Raw genomic sequence first — 15,154 nt, 5'->3', positions numbered from 1 at the left:
TCGACTGATATGTATTACCGATTGACCTGCATAATTGTCACGAGGCAGCTTCGATTTATCGATCGATCTAAAAAAAAAAAAAACGATTAATCGAACCTGCCGATTAACCGATTAATCGCACAGCACTATACTCGTAACCTTTATTCGCTTGCGGCTTGTTTTGTCTCGAGAAAGAGACAAGGAGAAAAAAAAAATGCATTTCTGGATCGCGTCGAAAAAAATTCATCGTTAAATTTACGAGGTTAAACAAATACCTGTGACGTTGTTTTTTTTTTTTTTTTCTTTTTCCTTTTCCTCTGTCAAGAATAATACTAATTTTCCTGCGTGCGGTGCGTTGATCGATTTTGAAAAAAAAAAAAAAAAAAAAGTAAAAAATTGACAATTCGTTAGTTTGTACCTACGAAAAATTCTTCATTGACGATTCGTGTGTTGTAGGATTTATTTATTTTTTTGTTTTTACACTCTTCTTTTTCCATATTTCCAGAATTCTATCGAAACAAGTCGTAATTCGACCGTTGCCCGAAATTTTCGCTACGCAACACGTGGTTTAGAATAACGTTCGAAATTCGTTTTCTCTCTCTGTAAATTTTTTACGAAGTTAAATAAATTACATACGGACAAGACGGTGAGGAATTATTCGAGAAGTCGAAGCCGTATCTATCCTCGATACTGAGGGACGAAAAAAGAGAGAGAGAGAGAGAGAGAGAGAGAGAGAGAGAGAGAGAGAGAGAGAGAGAGAGAGATAAAGAATGAAAGTAACTTTGGGAACTCTTCGAGAAGTACGCACTGCAGTGTTTGGCAGCAGTCTATCGGTTTGATTGCTTCTCTGGTTTGGGAAGACGGATCGAGAGGCAAGAAGCCTGGAACTCTCAAAGTTCATCTGCCGAAGGATCGAAACTAGTTAAATCGGGGTTCGAGGAAGGCGAACGTGGAATTCTCGCCTCGATTTGGTAACGATTACTGTACTTCACACCGGTTATTTCGGGGGATTCTGCCTGATAAAAAAACAATTTTCAAACCGCCAAGCGTTGAACAATTACTCGGATTCACCGAGCAAGTATAATCGATCGATCCGAAATGTGAAAAAGATCATTATCCCGCTAATCGCCTTTCTATCAAATTTAATCAAGTTTAATCAAACTTGAGACTAAATACTGCGCTGAGAAAAATTTCATTTGTTACAGTAACTGGAAAAATTCAGTAAAACAGGCATCGTTGAAAAAAAACTATTCGAATATTGTTTGAATTACGAAAAACGAGGTACGCGTAAACATTTTCCGCTATCGTCGATCCTTTTCTTGTTATTGCAACGCAAAATCAGTTTGTGAGGTTTACTCTACTTTTTTTTAGTTAAACAAGGCTTGAACGTCAATTTATTCTTGCACAAGCATTAAATTTTCGCAACAGTTGCAAGAAAATATAGCAACAGTGATCGTAATGAGAAAGAATAGCAACGGATACCAGACTTTCCGGTAACGGCTAGAAAACTAATTTTCATTTTCTCCCTAGAACTGTATTTTGTCGATTGTGGTAAAAAATGAAAATAGTCAAGGACTGAGCGGTAACCGGAAATAAAAATTTCTCTCAGTGTGTTAAAAATGTACTTTGAATATATATTCCAAACATGTTTTCTCTTAAAGTTTTCTTTTTCCTTTTTCGTTTAGGATGATATCGAAATTATTTTTCAACCTTTCATCAACTGTAATAAAAAAAATTACACTGTACCAGTTTCATGATGATAATTTAACTAAAGGTAGCATAAATTCTATCGCACCGTAATAAAGCAACAGCAAATAATGCACGACTGACGCAATTTAGGCCTGAGTTTTCCGATTTCAAGTCTGGTTTTATTTTATTTTTATTTTATTTTTTTTTTTTAACAATATATATCAGCTTCCTTCCTGACGTAAGTAAAAACATAAATCACAAATTTTTTTTAACCAAACAAACACCAGGCACGTGAAGCATCTTCGTAAAAACAATCTTTAAATCAAAGTTACGTAATAATCGAGACACGATTTCTCGATTTATCGACACTTTTTTTCCCCGTCTCAATTAAGAGACCAGATTTCCCGAAAACTCTTGGCCAGAAACCCTATCCAGAATGTTGAAAAATTCTTTTTCCTCACCAGCCTACCCCCAAAATCGATGACGAATAATTCGTAAATTGCAACAACTTCCATCGTATCCCCTGAAAACAAAAAAAAAAAGAAAACGGGAACTCGAAACATAAACGTCAAGGGGGGGTGGGGGTGAAGGGTGAATCAAAGCACTTGCTACCGGAAGTAAGAAGCTGCATCAGCGTTAACGTTCCACGGTCTTGATTTGACAGGTTAAACAGCGTGAATGCTATCCGACGACTTAGCCCATTTCCCTTACACAATTACCTCCCTTACCCTCCCCCATCCCACCCCCCACCCCTCCGTTTCGTCACCCTTCAACCCGTCACGAACGACGGGAGTGAAAAGCGTCGCGGAACGGCCGCACGTCTCGCGATTCCGCACGCGTTGCGCGATCTGCACGTAGGTGTATTCCATACGTACGTACGAATGTGTGGACGAGATTTTAACGTGGGACGGGGGTGGTTTCTCGCCCTTTGGTCCATTAATTTGATGCGACAATATGAATGGATCGCGGATGGATGGATTAATTCACGGGCGAGTTAATGGTCCGTTTGAAATATGCGCGAACAGACCTGATGGGCCACCGCCCCCCCCCCCCCCCTCCGCCCCCCTCCGCCCTCCGCCGCCGTTGCCTTCCTTACCTTGCGGATGGAATTTCGACGGCAACCCCAAACCGGATTCAACCCCTGCCCGTTGGTTACAGCTTCCCGATCTCGATTCAACCAAAACCCATACTTCGGATGAATCGCCTGTTGGCACAATTAACAAGCTGCTGTGCTGTTCCGATTGGATCTTTGAATTCCGTACGCCATGATTCGAAAGGCGACGATATCCGTCAGAATGTCGCGGGTTTTATTATTGCCCGACGATTTTTTTCCGCGAATAATAATCGTGGGGTCAAGGATTATATGTACGTATAATTAACGTTGATATGAATGTTTAATCAACGTTTTGAAACTTCGGAGCCTAGCATCGAAGGTCGGGTGGAATTTGAAATTTTTTTCAGTTTTGACAATGCCGCATTTAAATATGGTTCGCATTTTTTGATTTTTCTTTTTTTGGTCACATATATAACGCACGGTTAAAATAATACGAAGAATATCATTAGCACGGATTTCGGTATTTGCGCAAGAGGAAAATTTTTTTTGAAATTCAAATCGGGTCGTTACGTTAGGATGTGTTGTAAAAAAGATCGGAAAGTGAAAGGATCGAATTTATCAAGATTCAAATGTTTTCTGTTTCACCAAATTTCAAAACGGAGAATTGCAAAATAATTTTATGCTACGGATTTAAATACACTTTTGCTTTTCTACATTTTGAATCTCATGTAATTCGATTTCTTACATTTCAAAATTGAATGAAACGGATTTTCGCGTCTTTGATAATCCGATGTTTGAGAACCTTGTATTTTTTGAACTGTCCGCATTTTTTTTATTTTACATCATTACAAAGAAAGTATTCACGTAGTTCGAATTGATATATTTTACTCTTCCAATTCTACATTACGAAGTTGAATCAGTGAAGGGAATAAAAAGAATCAAAAAATCTGATGTACCTGATCAGAGGGGGGGGGGTTCAGCAATTTGAGTACAAAGGCTTTATTGCTTATAGTTTCAACAACAGTTTAGAATTTTTTTTTCATTGAAATTAATAACAAAATGATGGTATCACACATATATTATAAGTTGCTAACGACTCTGAAATCGAATGTTTTTGCAATGGTTCGTTTAACACCTTTCCGGGTTCGACCACGTAGCCGAAATGCTTGGAAAAATAAAAAATTTCGAATACATACGATTATGAACAAAACGTTTCATTTTTCGACCAAAAAATTGTTAAAAAAAGTTTTTGTAAAAAAATTTTGGGATCGAAATTCAAAAATCTAACCGCGAACTTGTGTCGATAAACAAGTTTTAAAGATTGTGTCAAAATTTCAAGTCTGACAATTTCAAGAACTGTCCGAGGAATCTGCGCCACCGGATTGAAAACGTGGTCGTTCGTTACTTGTACGCGACATGCCGCCACTTTGTTATTAATATCAATGAAAAAATTCTAAAATCTTCTTGGAACCACAAATAATAAATCCCTCAAACTCAAATTGCTCCAAGTATTTCTATTTTCTTCAAAAAAGAAAAAAAAAAACAGACAACAACAACAACTACTCCTAACCCCCCCTCTTAGCTTCGTAAATGTAACCCCAAGTAGGTAAATATTGGATAGTCGTGCAATTATATCGTTATATTGTTATAATTTTAATACAGTTAAAATTTGGAAGAAGAGAATTAAACATTGACAGAAAAATTGTTTCCAACGGATGCGTGTTGCAAGAACAAAGCAACGCGTGCTGGTTTAAAAAATTTTTGATCATAGCGTGACAGGAATTCCCATCGGGGTTTCATTGGGCGTGATTAACCGGAAGTAGTTCGTTTTAGAAATGCGACGGGGCGTAGAGTGAAAGTTTGGTGTCAGCTGGGAGCAGCAGCCGTCCAGCCTAACACTGTTGAATTTTTGAAAACCTTTTAAGAAGAATGTAAAAAAAAACCAAGCTTTGATATCCGAGTAACAATTTCATTTAATTTACTCAACGGTCAAACATCACTGCAGCACGTATAATCGAATTCTACACTGAGAGAAATTTTTATTTCTCTGAAGTTTAACTGAATTATTCTAGTTACTATAACAAATGAAATTTTTCTCAGCACACACTGTCTGATGTAGAATCTTATAAAATTTCTTTTTTTTCCTGATTCCCGTTCGTTACACAAAAGTTTCTGAAAAACTGTCACGAATTTCCGTAAGACTTGTCAGAAAATTCAGTACTTCTTTAAGCCAAAATTCATGCAAATTTTTCTGGTTTTCGGTAAAATTTTAATGAATTTCGAGTGCTTGCTGTAGGACTTGGACTAAATAATCGATTTGTTTCGAGTACAATTCGTCAATTCGTTTCTAATTAGGGTTTTACACGAGTTCGTTACCCGGATAATTTATCTGACAATGAGTGTAAAAAAAAAAAATGACAAAAATAATTTTGACTTCCACACTAACTAAAGATTGTGGAAAATTTTTTCGTGCAATTTTCAACAACAAGAATTAGAACTGACAGCAAAAATAAAAAAAAAAAAAAATCTCATAATCTTGAAACGTTCCGACTGGCTTTTCAAAATTAAACATATAATTGTACTGATATCGACATAAAAAAGACTATCGTAAAAAAGAAAACCAGAAATTCTTTTATACATGCATGAGTTCACTTACTTAGCTACTTTAACCTACTCTCTATGTAATAGCCATGCATTGTATAAGGCTAAAGCGTAACAGGAATTTTCATGGGGTTTCTTCAGGTTCCGATACACGGGTTTTGTATTATACGCAACGGAAGTCGTCCGTTTTCTTAAATTCTTATATACTGATACCCTAAAAGCAGCTATAACGTATTTCTTCACGATTAGAACGTACAAAAGTGAGAAAAAAAAAATACCCCATTCTTACGATATTCAAGCCTGGAGAATTTCTAAAACGGGATCAATTCTCGTCCAACTTTTATTTTCAACGAGTAATTTATTTGTTCGCGTTAATCTCTCTTGATTTTCAGTTCAAATTATTCATATAAGGTTTAGACTATACGTACAATGGAAATTTTGGATAATTGTTACAGAATATATTTTACACTGATTATAAATTTCTTCTGTATATTGTTTGTATTGATGTTTATCGATGGAAACATTTTTTATTTTCTCCATTCTGTAGCTATGCAAAAAACATTAAGATTCATTTCATCTGTAGATCCCAAAAAACTTCTCACAATTTAAGTAAACATGGTGGGGTTGAAATTCCGAATTTGAAAATTTTCGAAAGTGCCTGATTCCCAATTATTTTCTGGCAAAACTTGAAGTAAAAAAATAATGTAGAAAAGCCGAAAATCAGAATGACCAGGATCCCGAACGTAAAAATATGGAAAATCCAAAAGAACGACGGATGAAAATGGTGAAATTTTACCAAACCAGAAATTCAAAGAACTGAAAATCTTCGATCATTTGAAACTTCGATGTGTCAGATTGTCAAATTTTCTCATTTTCGCACTTTCGGAACTTTAACTCTTCAAAGTTCCAACCTTTCGGCAGTTTGTCATTTCGGAACTTTGAGCATCGAGTTTCACACCATGCGAAACTTCGATGTTTGGTCAAAGTTAGATCTCCTTACTTTAAGTTTCGCCACAAAAAAATTCCGAGTTTGACGCTCTCGAAACTTTTCAAATTCGGAATTTCAATCCCACCCGAAATAAACGATCTTCCATTCGCCAACCCTAATGATTATTCCGACGACTGTGAAACCGGATCAAGAAAAAGGAAAAACACAAATCCCCCACCACTCTTCACATAGTCATCGTAAAACCCTGTTTCCATTTATGCACACAACGTCACGATTGTAAATCGAATTCTCACAAGTTCGAGCAATGCTCCGCTGTACATGACATCACCATTAAGTCAAACGCACGCCATGGGGTTTAATTTTTGCCTTTCCCCCTTCCGGGCGTGACTCGTCCACCATAAAATCCCAGTGAAACAGGGGGCCAAATCGATGTGCGAAACATGACTCATATTGTTATTCAACTCGCGGTTGCGAGGCACCCTGCAACGGCCAGGTGACTCAGGACGAATGTTCTCCTCATGGTATATTGTCCGCGTCATCCATAATCTATCGGCTGCACCGTGGATTCGGAAGGGTGCGAGATCCCACCACCCTTCCCGTTGACGAAGCGGATGTGAATGGACGTGACTCCTCGTCAAGAATTCGTCGAGAGAGGAAAAAACACGCGCCGCGTGGTCCCCGGAAGACCTCAAGGGTCACCCTTTTCAATTGATTTTCAATTAAACTTTTCTATACCCGTTACTGATGTGGAAAGGTCCGCAAGATGACCCAACGAATTGTACCCAACTGAAGGATACTGGTCTTATTATTTGCTTTAAGTTATGAATTTTGAAAAATGGATCAGAATTTTTCAAGAAGGTTAGTTTGGCGCCAGTATACATCCTCGTTTCCTCGCAGTTATTGTTCGGAACTACAAAACCTCTCAGCTTGTTTAGTAAGTAAAACATTTCACTACACACCGTAATGTCTTTCATTAACTTTGAAAAAGTTCAAGAAATCTTGTCGAGATTTTTTCTTTTCGACAATAATAATGAACGCTGTCCAAGTTGCAGATGAGTACTTTTGCAGAGGGGAGAGTAAAAGAGCCTTCAAGGTCTTCGTGACACCTCAGAAAAGTATAAGGTATCAATGACAGAAGGGATCAGTTAACCGATAACGAAAGATTCTCTTTTACCCGCAAATATCTGTGTGTCTTCATTATTACGGATGGAGTAAAAGAGTATCATGTTCTTTGAACAAAAGGCAGTATTTTACCAACGACGAAGGAAATATAAGCTTAACTCACAATTAAACGGACACGACTTGATTCTCGCCATCTCATATTTGTGATTTCGATCTACGGTCAGCGGAAAGAAAAGCACTTACTTGTTATTTTATAAATGTCATTTTTACCGAACAAGAACTTTGAACGTTGAGTGGGTTTATTATGAAAGAATTCCTCTCCGAAATAAACTTCAAGCTAGATCGAGGTAGTTCCAAGGTGATCCAATAATCGTGAGACATACGACTTGTGAATAGTTTCGAAGATAATTGATGAACTATGAGAATATATCGCAATGATGTGGTTATCGCAAGTATCAAGTCATAAATGTGTCAGGTTTGAAAATCTCACAAACGGCTGAAGCTGGTACATCAAAGACGACGAGGAACGAGCAACGGCCTTAACAACGAGTTAAACATACTTGAGTTCCGTTTTTGCCATCGTCGTAGATCTCTTCACTCATTACTCTACCCATAAGCACATGGCTAAAAGGATTCCTAATTACTGAGTGCTCTGCGACTGCAGAGGGAATATCCGGGTGGTGCATGATAGTACAGGTAAGTAGTAGCGCGGAAATTTCTACTGCTTTAAACCTCCAAGCTTCTCTCACGACGTTAAGTAATAAAACTGCATAACGTACCGTAAGTTTTTCCCCCGGTTTCCAGATGCAGCTCAAACTAATTCTGTGCATATTTTATTGGCTCTGCATATTACGTAGAAAGTCAGTTTCGTTTATGGTATTTTTTCGAGGGTTTCATAAAGGCTGCAATGCTACTTGGATTCAAATTCTGAAACGTAATGAATGTCAACTTTTTCAGACTATAATCTGGTGTTGATCCAACACTAACACCGATGTCCATCCAACACCATCCGATGTTTAATTTCCGAATGGACTACGAAAATGGTTTGGTACTTGAATCGATGGTGTATCTACATTGTGAAACATAATGCTTGTCAACGTTTTTAGACTTGAAACTGGTGTCAATCTAACACTGGCACTGATGTCCATCCAACACCATCTGATGCTTAATTTCCGAATGGACCACGAAAATGGTTTGATACTTGAATCGATAGTGTAACTACATTGTGAAACGTAACGATTGTCAACTTTTTCAGACTATAATTTGTTGTCAATCTAACACTAATACCGATGTCCATCCAACACCATCCGATGTTTAACTTCCGAATGGACTACGAAAATGGTTTGGTCAATTTAAACACTACCATTTTTCACAGTGCACCAATTCCTCCAAGACCAGTTTATCATCGTTCGCGCATCAGTTTACATTCGCACTACATTACATAAATTCTAGAATATACACCAGCATGTGAAACGGTTCAACCCTTCGCCCCAACGAGGTCTAAGAGTAACAATTTCCGAGCATCGAAATAGAGACACCGACACCGTAAGATGACGAAAGAAAAGAGGACGCTAATGTTACTTTACAAGAAACCCGGAGTGCTTTATCGAGTTTCACAACTTGTGGCGTGGTTTCGATGTATATAAAAAGCCACCACGAGGAGCGGATAGAAGAGACCGCAGGTGATCGGTGGTATTTTTGTAACCGTATCCATGCTCCGCACGAGGGGGATCGAGGTGTCCGTTGCTCTCGAGGCCCATCGTCATCTGAACGGAGTCTGTACTCCGTCTTTTCCTACTTGATACGACATAGTTGTGATCGTGTTAACGCCGATAGCCGTTCTGTATACGCGACGGATTACGCCGTGGGTTGGACTGCTCGGTAAGCGTACCCTGTTATTGGTTAACGTTCCAGTGTTTGGTTAATCCTGGATTGCCGAGGTCCACTGTAAGCTGTCGGATAATGATCGAGGCTTCATGCTGTTTACCACTGAGGCTAAATCGTCGATTTTCGATTCATCGACTAACGGTGATTTACTTTTTGATACCCATTGTTATCAATAATATACTTTGATCAAAGCTATTTAAACAAAATTAAATTATTTATTAGGTAATAAATAAATAATTTATTAATAAAATTAAATACGTTATTAAAATAAAATAATAATAATTTTCGCAGTCATAATAATTCTACTTTTATAAAATTCTTCGGTATGATTATGAGGCTGGGCAAAAACTCAGGTTCCCCAAAAGATCCCGGTTTTTTGGAGGGATTCTTCTTATAAAACCCGGATAAATTGGGTCTTATTCGTTGCGTGTTTGTGGTGCGTTAATCGTTTCATTTTCGTTCAGCGTCATGGAAACATGGAATTGGTGAGAAAATCTATTTAGTTATTTTATTAACTATTTATGAATATTTTAATGTACAAATTAACACCGTAATACAAACAATGTTTGTTAGGTGAAATTGTTGAGTGCAGAGTGTGAATTTAAGTCGATACGGATGATTGAGACATGGGAAAAAAGTCGCAAAATGATCGTTGGATGAATGATGACTAAGCGGTGTTTCCAGTCGTCTTCTCGCAACGTTTTTGCGACATTACGGTGATGAGGAGAAACTGATTTCAAGCAATGAACAACTCGGTCACCTTCAAAGTGATTTAAACTGTTCCAAAACGATCAAAAGTGACTTTAAACTAATTTCAATGAGTATCAAGCGAATCTCAGCGGTTTGAAACTGATTTCATGCGATTGTAACGAAAAGTTGTCTGCGATTTTAACGAGTAAATAGCCTCAAAGCGGGCCAATTATTTACGAATGTCGTAAAGTTGACAGTTGAATATGAAACTATAAATGAAAGGCGCCTAAATGACTGAAATATTCTTTGAGATAATGAAGAATCGAATCGACGTAACCGAAGTTATTATATATAAATCATCGCGAAAAATTCGAAATCGAGTACCAAAAATCGAAGAGTTGACTTTGGCGGGGATCCGAGTTTTGTTTTTTTTTTTTTGTTTTTTACCACAATTTATATCAGATTTCCAAATAAGAGAAATTTCGTATACCTAGTTAATCGGTCTTTTTCGTGTGGCCAAACATCACTTCACAAATCAGGGTCACTAGAGTTGTAACTTAAGTGACTACCGAGGGGATCCAAAGACTTACGAAAGTTACGGAAAAAAATCCAGCCGATCAAGAATCTTTGAACTTTAAAATTGCAGGTATAAGAGAGGTGCAGAAAATGCATGGTTTTAAAGAGTCGAGGGTCAAGGAGCTGGATATAATGACCATCAAGGCTGGTAACCGTTACTCGTATTTTTTTCCAAGCCCTGAGAACGAGGGAAAAGCTGTTACGTGTAAGTTACAACAAGGTAATAAGCAAGAGACGGAAATGGCACGTCCGAGACTTTCGATAAAGAGAACCGTAAGAGCGAAACGAGAGTCAGAAAAACTGGGGGAAGGTGAATTGGATATCCTCGAGGTAGTTAATGAAGATCACAGCTTCTCTGTTCCTCAACTCGATTTAATCCTTTCAGTCACACATTTTTCCACTCAATATTTAGGCCTGATTTATTTTACTCGGCAAATTTCGAGGTCGCTGATCTCGAATCCGCAGTCAGAGTTTGGATATATCGCCATGTTGGATCCGCCATTTTGGATTTAGAAACTGTCAAATTGTAACGCTTGAATGGAAACTCATCTCGTCATCGTTAGACGATATTGTTTTTATACACGATGACATTTGATACCGACTCGTTCGATCGAATTGATCCGATTTTTTTATCACAACGTTGAACTTACTTTTGGGTAGAATTCGGGGGACGCGTTTTGTTCAAAGTACGATTGATGCCCCCGTGTTTTCAACTCGATTTACCAGCCCTTCAGAGCTCGAAGTTTATTCGAGCCATTCACCGCTAATCGAATAAGTTTAAAATCTTACCGCGCAACAATAACAATTATATAAATTATCCGAGCATCGCGGAACGCCTTGTAGAACTTCTTGTACGAGTCATGAATTTCATTACTCTTTCCCCCATCCCTTCATCGTGTTTACAGCTTTCTATACATACGTTTTTTTCTTCCTTCCTCGAGTAAGTATAATTCACAATTTTCTAATTGTAAGTAACGTATATTTTTTTTTTCTCTTCATGTGTCGGAGGTAAGATAAAGAATTTAAAGGGCGCATGGAACGTACAGTAAGGTCTAAAATGTGTGGGAACAAAAATATGATAACACAAGGGTTCAAAAATGCGATACAAATCTGAAAACGTTAAATTTCGTATTATTAACAAATAAATATTTTTCAGATATTTTTGACAATACAATGAAGTGTTTACACTGAAAATTCAATGTTTTAAAGTATTTTCCTTAATCGTAGGAAGCTTTTTTCATCGATAAATATTGTAAATAATACCATAAACCTTGGAAAATTTTTCGTATTTTCACGGGACTTATCGTCGATCGAACGATTCGATCGATAAAAAGTTTTACATCATTTTACCGCGCATACTATTCATAACTATTTTGATTCCTTATCATAACAGAAAAATATTTATCTGCGTATAAAATGAAAATTAGTTTCTTAGCCGTAATTATAAAATCTAGCATGTGTTTATTATTCTCTCTGATTGCCTGATTCGTATGAAAAAACATATTAAACTTTACAAAAAAATTTAATACTGTAATCATTAAAGAATGAAACATCGACAATCAGGATAATACTAAATTTAGTTACTACTATCCCATTTCCTTGTGATTCTAAAAATATTTAAACCGTTATTGCAACGATACTAGTTTAACTAGAATTTTCTAATAACTCTATAGCAAAAAATGAATTTACTTTACCGAGGAAAAATAAAATAGGAATCGTCTATAGATATGGTTGCAATATATATATCTCGTATCCCTCGTCACGGCGGATAGATTTCTTTGTTTATTTATATTTTCACATCGTATATCGCGAGCGGAAATTGCGATTTACGGTTTATGAGAAGAGGGCATATAACACAGGTAGGTAGGGTAGGTTGGTTGGTTGGTAGGTGGTGCAATAACAATAACAATAAACCGCGAAAAGTTTCGCTGAGGAAAGGTTGACTGTTGGTATGTGTTCAAGGATCGGGTCGTCGATCAAAGGTGGGGGGGGGGGGGGGGGGGGGCGAAGACTCCTCGTCGCTGCGGGTGACGAACGGTGGGTAGGCATGAGATAAATGCGAGATAACTAGGGAAAAGAAGACTAAAAGAGGGAAAAGTTGAAAAAAAAAAAAAAAAAAAAACAGCATGGGCGGCGTGGGAGGGGGGGAGGGGAGAGAAAAGAAAAGAAGGGAAAAAACCGCGTAACGTCGGAAAGAGAAGGAGGAGGAGGAGGAGAGGAAGAAAGAAGAATAATAGGTGGTGAGGAAAAAAAAGGTGGCAAAAAATATTGCGAACCTTGCATATGTTACCAGGCACTTCTTGTCCTCTTAGGAAAATTGCAGTATAAGAATGACCGACCGAGTCACGATCCCTCAAAGTGGTTACTTAGTGAGCACGCACTAAAGCAACGGTTACATATGGAAAACGATTGTTTGTGGAGTGGTTGATATTTGAAAAGTGGTTACTCAAAAATCGGTTTGTTAGAGAATGGTCATATAAGGAGCGGCTATTTAAAGAGCGGTTACTTACCGGGCAGGTACTTATACAGCGGTTACTTAGTAAACGATTATTTATAGGGCGGTTGTTACTTGAAAAGTGGTTACTCAAAAATCGGTTTGTTAGAGAATGGTCGTATAAGGAGCGGCTATTTAAAGAGCGGTTACTTACCGGACAGGCACTAATACAGCGGTTACTTAGTAAACGATTATTTACAGGGCGGTTGATACTTGAAAAGTGGTTACTCAAAAATCGGTTTGTTAGAGAATGGTCATATAAGGAGCGGCTATTTAAAGAGCGGTTACTTACCGGGCAGGTACTTATACAGCGGTTACTTAGTAAACGATTATTTATAGGGCGGTTGATACTTGAAAAGTGGTTACTCAAAAATCGGTTTGTTAGAGAATGGTCGTATAAGGAGCGGCTATTTAAAGAGCGGTTACTTACCGGACAGGCACTAATACAGCGGTTACTTAGTAAACGATTATTTACAGGGCGGTTGATACTTGAAAAGTGGTTACTCAAAAATCGGTTTGTTAGAGAATGGTCGTATAAGGAGCGGCTATTTAAAGAGCGGTTACTTACCGGGCAGGTACTTATACAGCGGTTACTTAGTAAACGATTATTTATAGGGCGGTTGATACTTGAAAAGTGGTTACTCAAAAATCGGTTTGTTAGAGAATGGTCGTATAAGGAGCGGCTATTTAAAGAGCGGTTACTTACCGGGCAGGTACTTATACAGCGGTTACTTAGTAAACGATTATTTATAGGGCGGTTGATACTTGAAAAGTGGTTACTCAAAAATCGGTTTGTTAGAGAATGGTCGTATAAGGAGCGGCTATTTAAAGAGCGGTTACTTACCGGGCAGGTACTTATACAGCGGTTACTTAGTAAACGATTATTTATAGGGCGGTTGATACTTGAAAAGTAGTTACTCAAAAATCGGTTTGTTAGAGAATGGTCGTATAAGGAGCGGCTATTTAAAGAGCGGTTACTTACCGGGCAGGTACTTATACAGCGGTTACTTAGTAAACGATTATTTATAGGGCGGTTGATACTTGAAAAGTGGTTACTCAAAAATCGGTTTGTTAGAGAATGGTCGTATAAGGAGCGGCTATTTAAAGAGCGGTTACTTACCGGGCAGGTACTTATACAGCGGTTACTTAGTAAACGATTATTTATAGGGCGGTTGATACTTGAAAAGTAGTTACTCAAAAATCGGTTTGTTAGAGAATGGTCATATAAGGAGCGGCTATTTAAAGAGCGGTTACTTACCGGGCAGGTACTTATACAGCGGTTACTTAGTAAACTATTATTTAGAGGGTGGTTGATACTTGAAAAGTGGTTACTCAAAAATCGGTTTGTTAGAGAATGGTCATATAAGGAGCGGCTATTTAAAGAGCGGTTACTTACCGGGCAGGTACTTATACAGCGGTTACTTAGTAAACGATTATTTAGAGGGTGGTTGATACTTGAAAAGTGGTTACTCAAAAATCGGTTTGTTAGAGAATGGTCGTATAAGGAGCGGCTATTTAAAGCGCGGTTACTTACCGGACAGGCACTAATACAGCGGTTGCATAGTAAACGATTAATTATAGGTCGGTTGATACACGAAGAGCGGTTATTCAAGCTGTTATGTACATCATGATATTTTCCAATCATTACTTTCAAGTAATGTAAATCTGAAAGTTTTCCAACGTGATGCGATTTTTGTTCGATTTTAAAAATCCCTGAAATCAAATTACGCACAAAACCGATTTTTCAAGACTTTGTTTGTCTATTTGGATCACTTGTACTTTTCGCAATGGGTTCTTCCCTAATTTAAAATTCTCAATATCGCATCTATGACATTGGATTCCTAACTTTTTTTCATACTCTCAAATCAAATAAACAACAAAGCCAATTATCTTAGCTGCGAAAAATTTCCTTCGTTACAGTTACCATAAAATAGTAATAAAATGGACGCCATTAAAATACACTATGAAAAACGAAAATATATTCAATAACTTTAGAGTACAAACCACAACTGGAAACTTCTCACCTTTCGAGTCTTTGGTCAGTCGTTATTGATAAATTCGGCTTCGTAAATTTTCGAAAAAGTCACGAGTCTGACATTTGAAGAGTCCGACT

At 37.7% G+C, this 15,154-nt stretch overlaps 1 protein-coding gene across 8 annotated transcripts in view; it reads left to right on the top strand.

Moving 5' to 3' along the window:
* Positions 1-9,178: 9,178 nt before the first annotated feature.
* Positions 9,179-15,154, top strand: part of LOC124295393 (cysteine-rich hydrophobic domain-containing protein 1-like) — a 162,168-nt gene continuing 156,192 nt past the window's right edge. For 6 of the 8 annotated variants that reach the window (XR_006905345.1, XR_006905344.1, XR_006905342.1 and 3 more), the window contains exon 1: positions 9,205-9,422. Coding sequence is in view for 3 of the 8 variants with exons in the window: in XM_046745281.1 (XP_046601237.1) it covers positions 9,357-9,422 (66 nt within the window). In the remaining 5 variants the exon portion in view is untranslated. Of the gene's footprint in view, positions 9,423-9,572; positions 9,767-15,154 lie in introns of all 8 variants that reach the window. The other 2 variants (XM_046745282.1, XR_006905343.1) reach the window with 2 other exon arrangements.

This window comes from Neodiprion lecontei, chromosome 7 (assembly GCF_021901455.1).
Source record: "Neodiprion lecontei isolate iyNeoLeco1 chromosome 7, iyNeoLeco1.1, whole genome shotgun sequence".
NCBI lineage: Eukaryota > Metazoa > Arthropoda > Insecta > Hymenoptera > Diprionidae > Neodiprion > Neodiprion lecontei.
The sequence above is the reverse complement of the archived record's forward strand: the minus strand, read 5'-3'. Positions and strand labels throughout refer to the sequence as shown.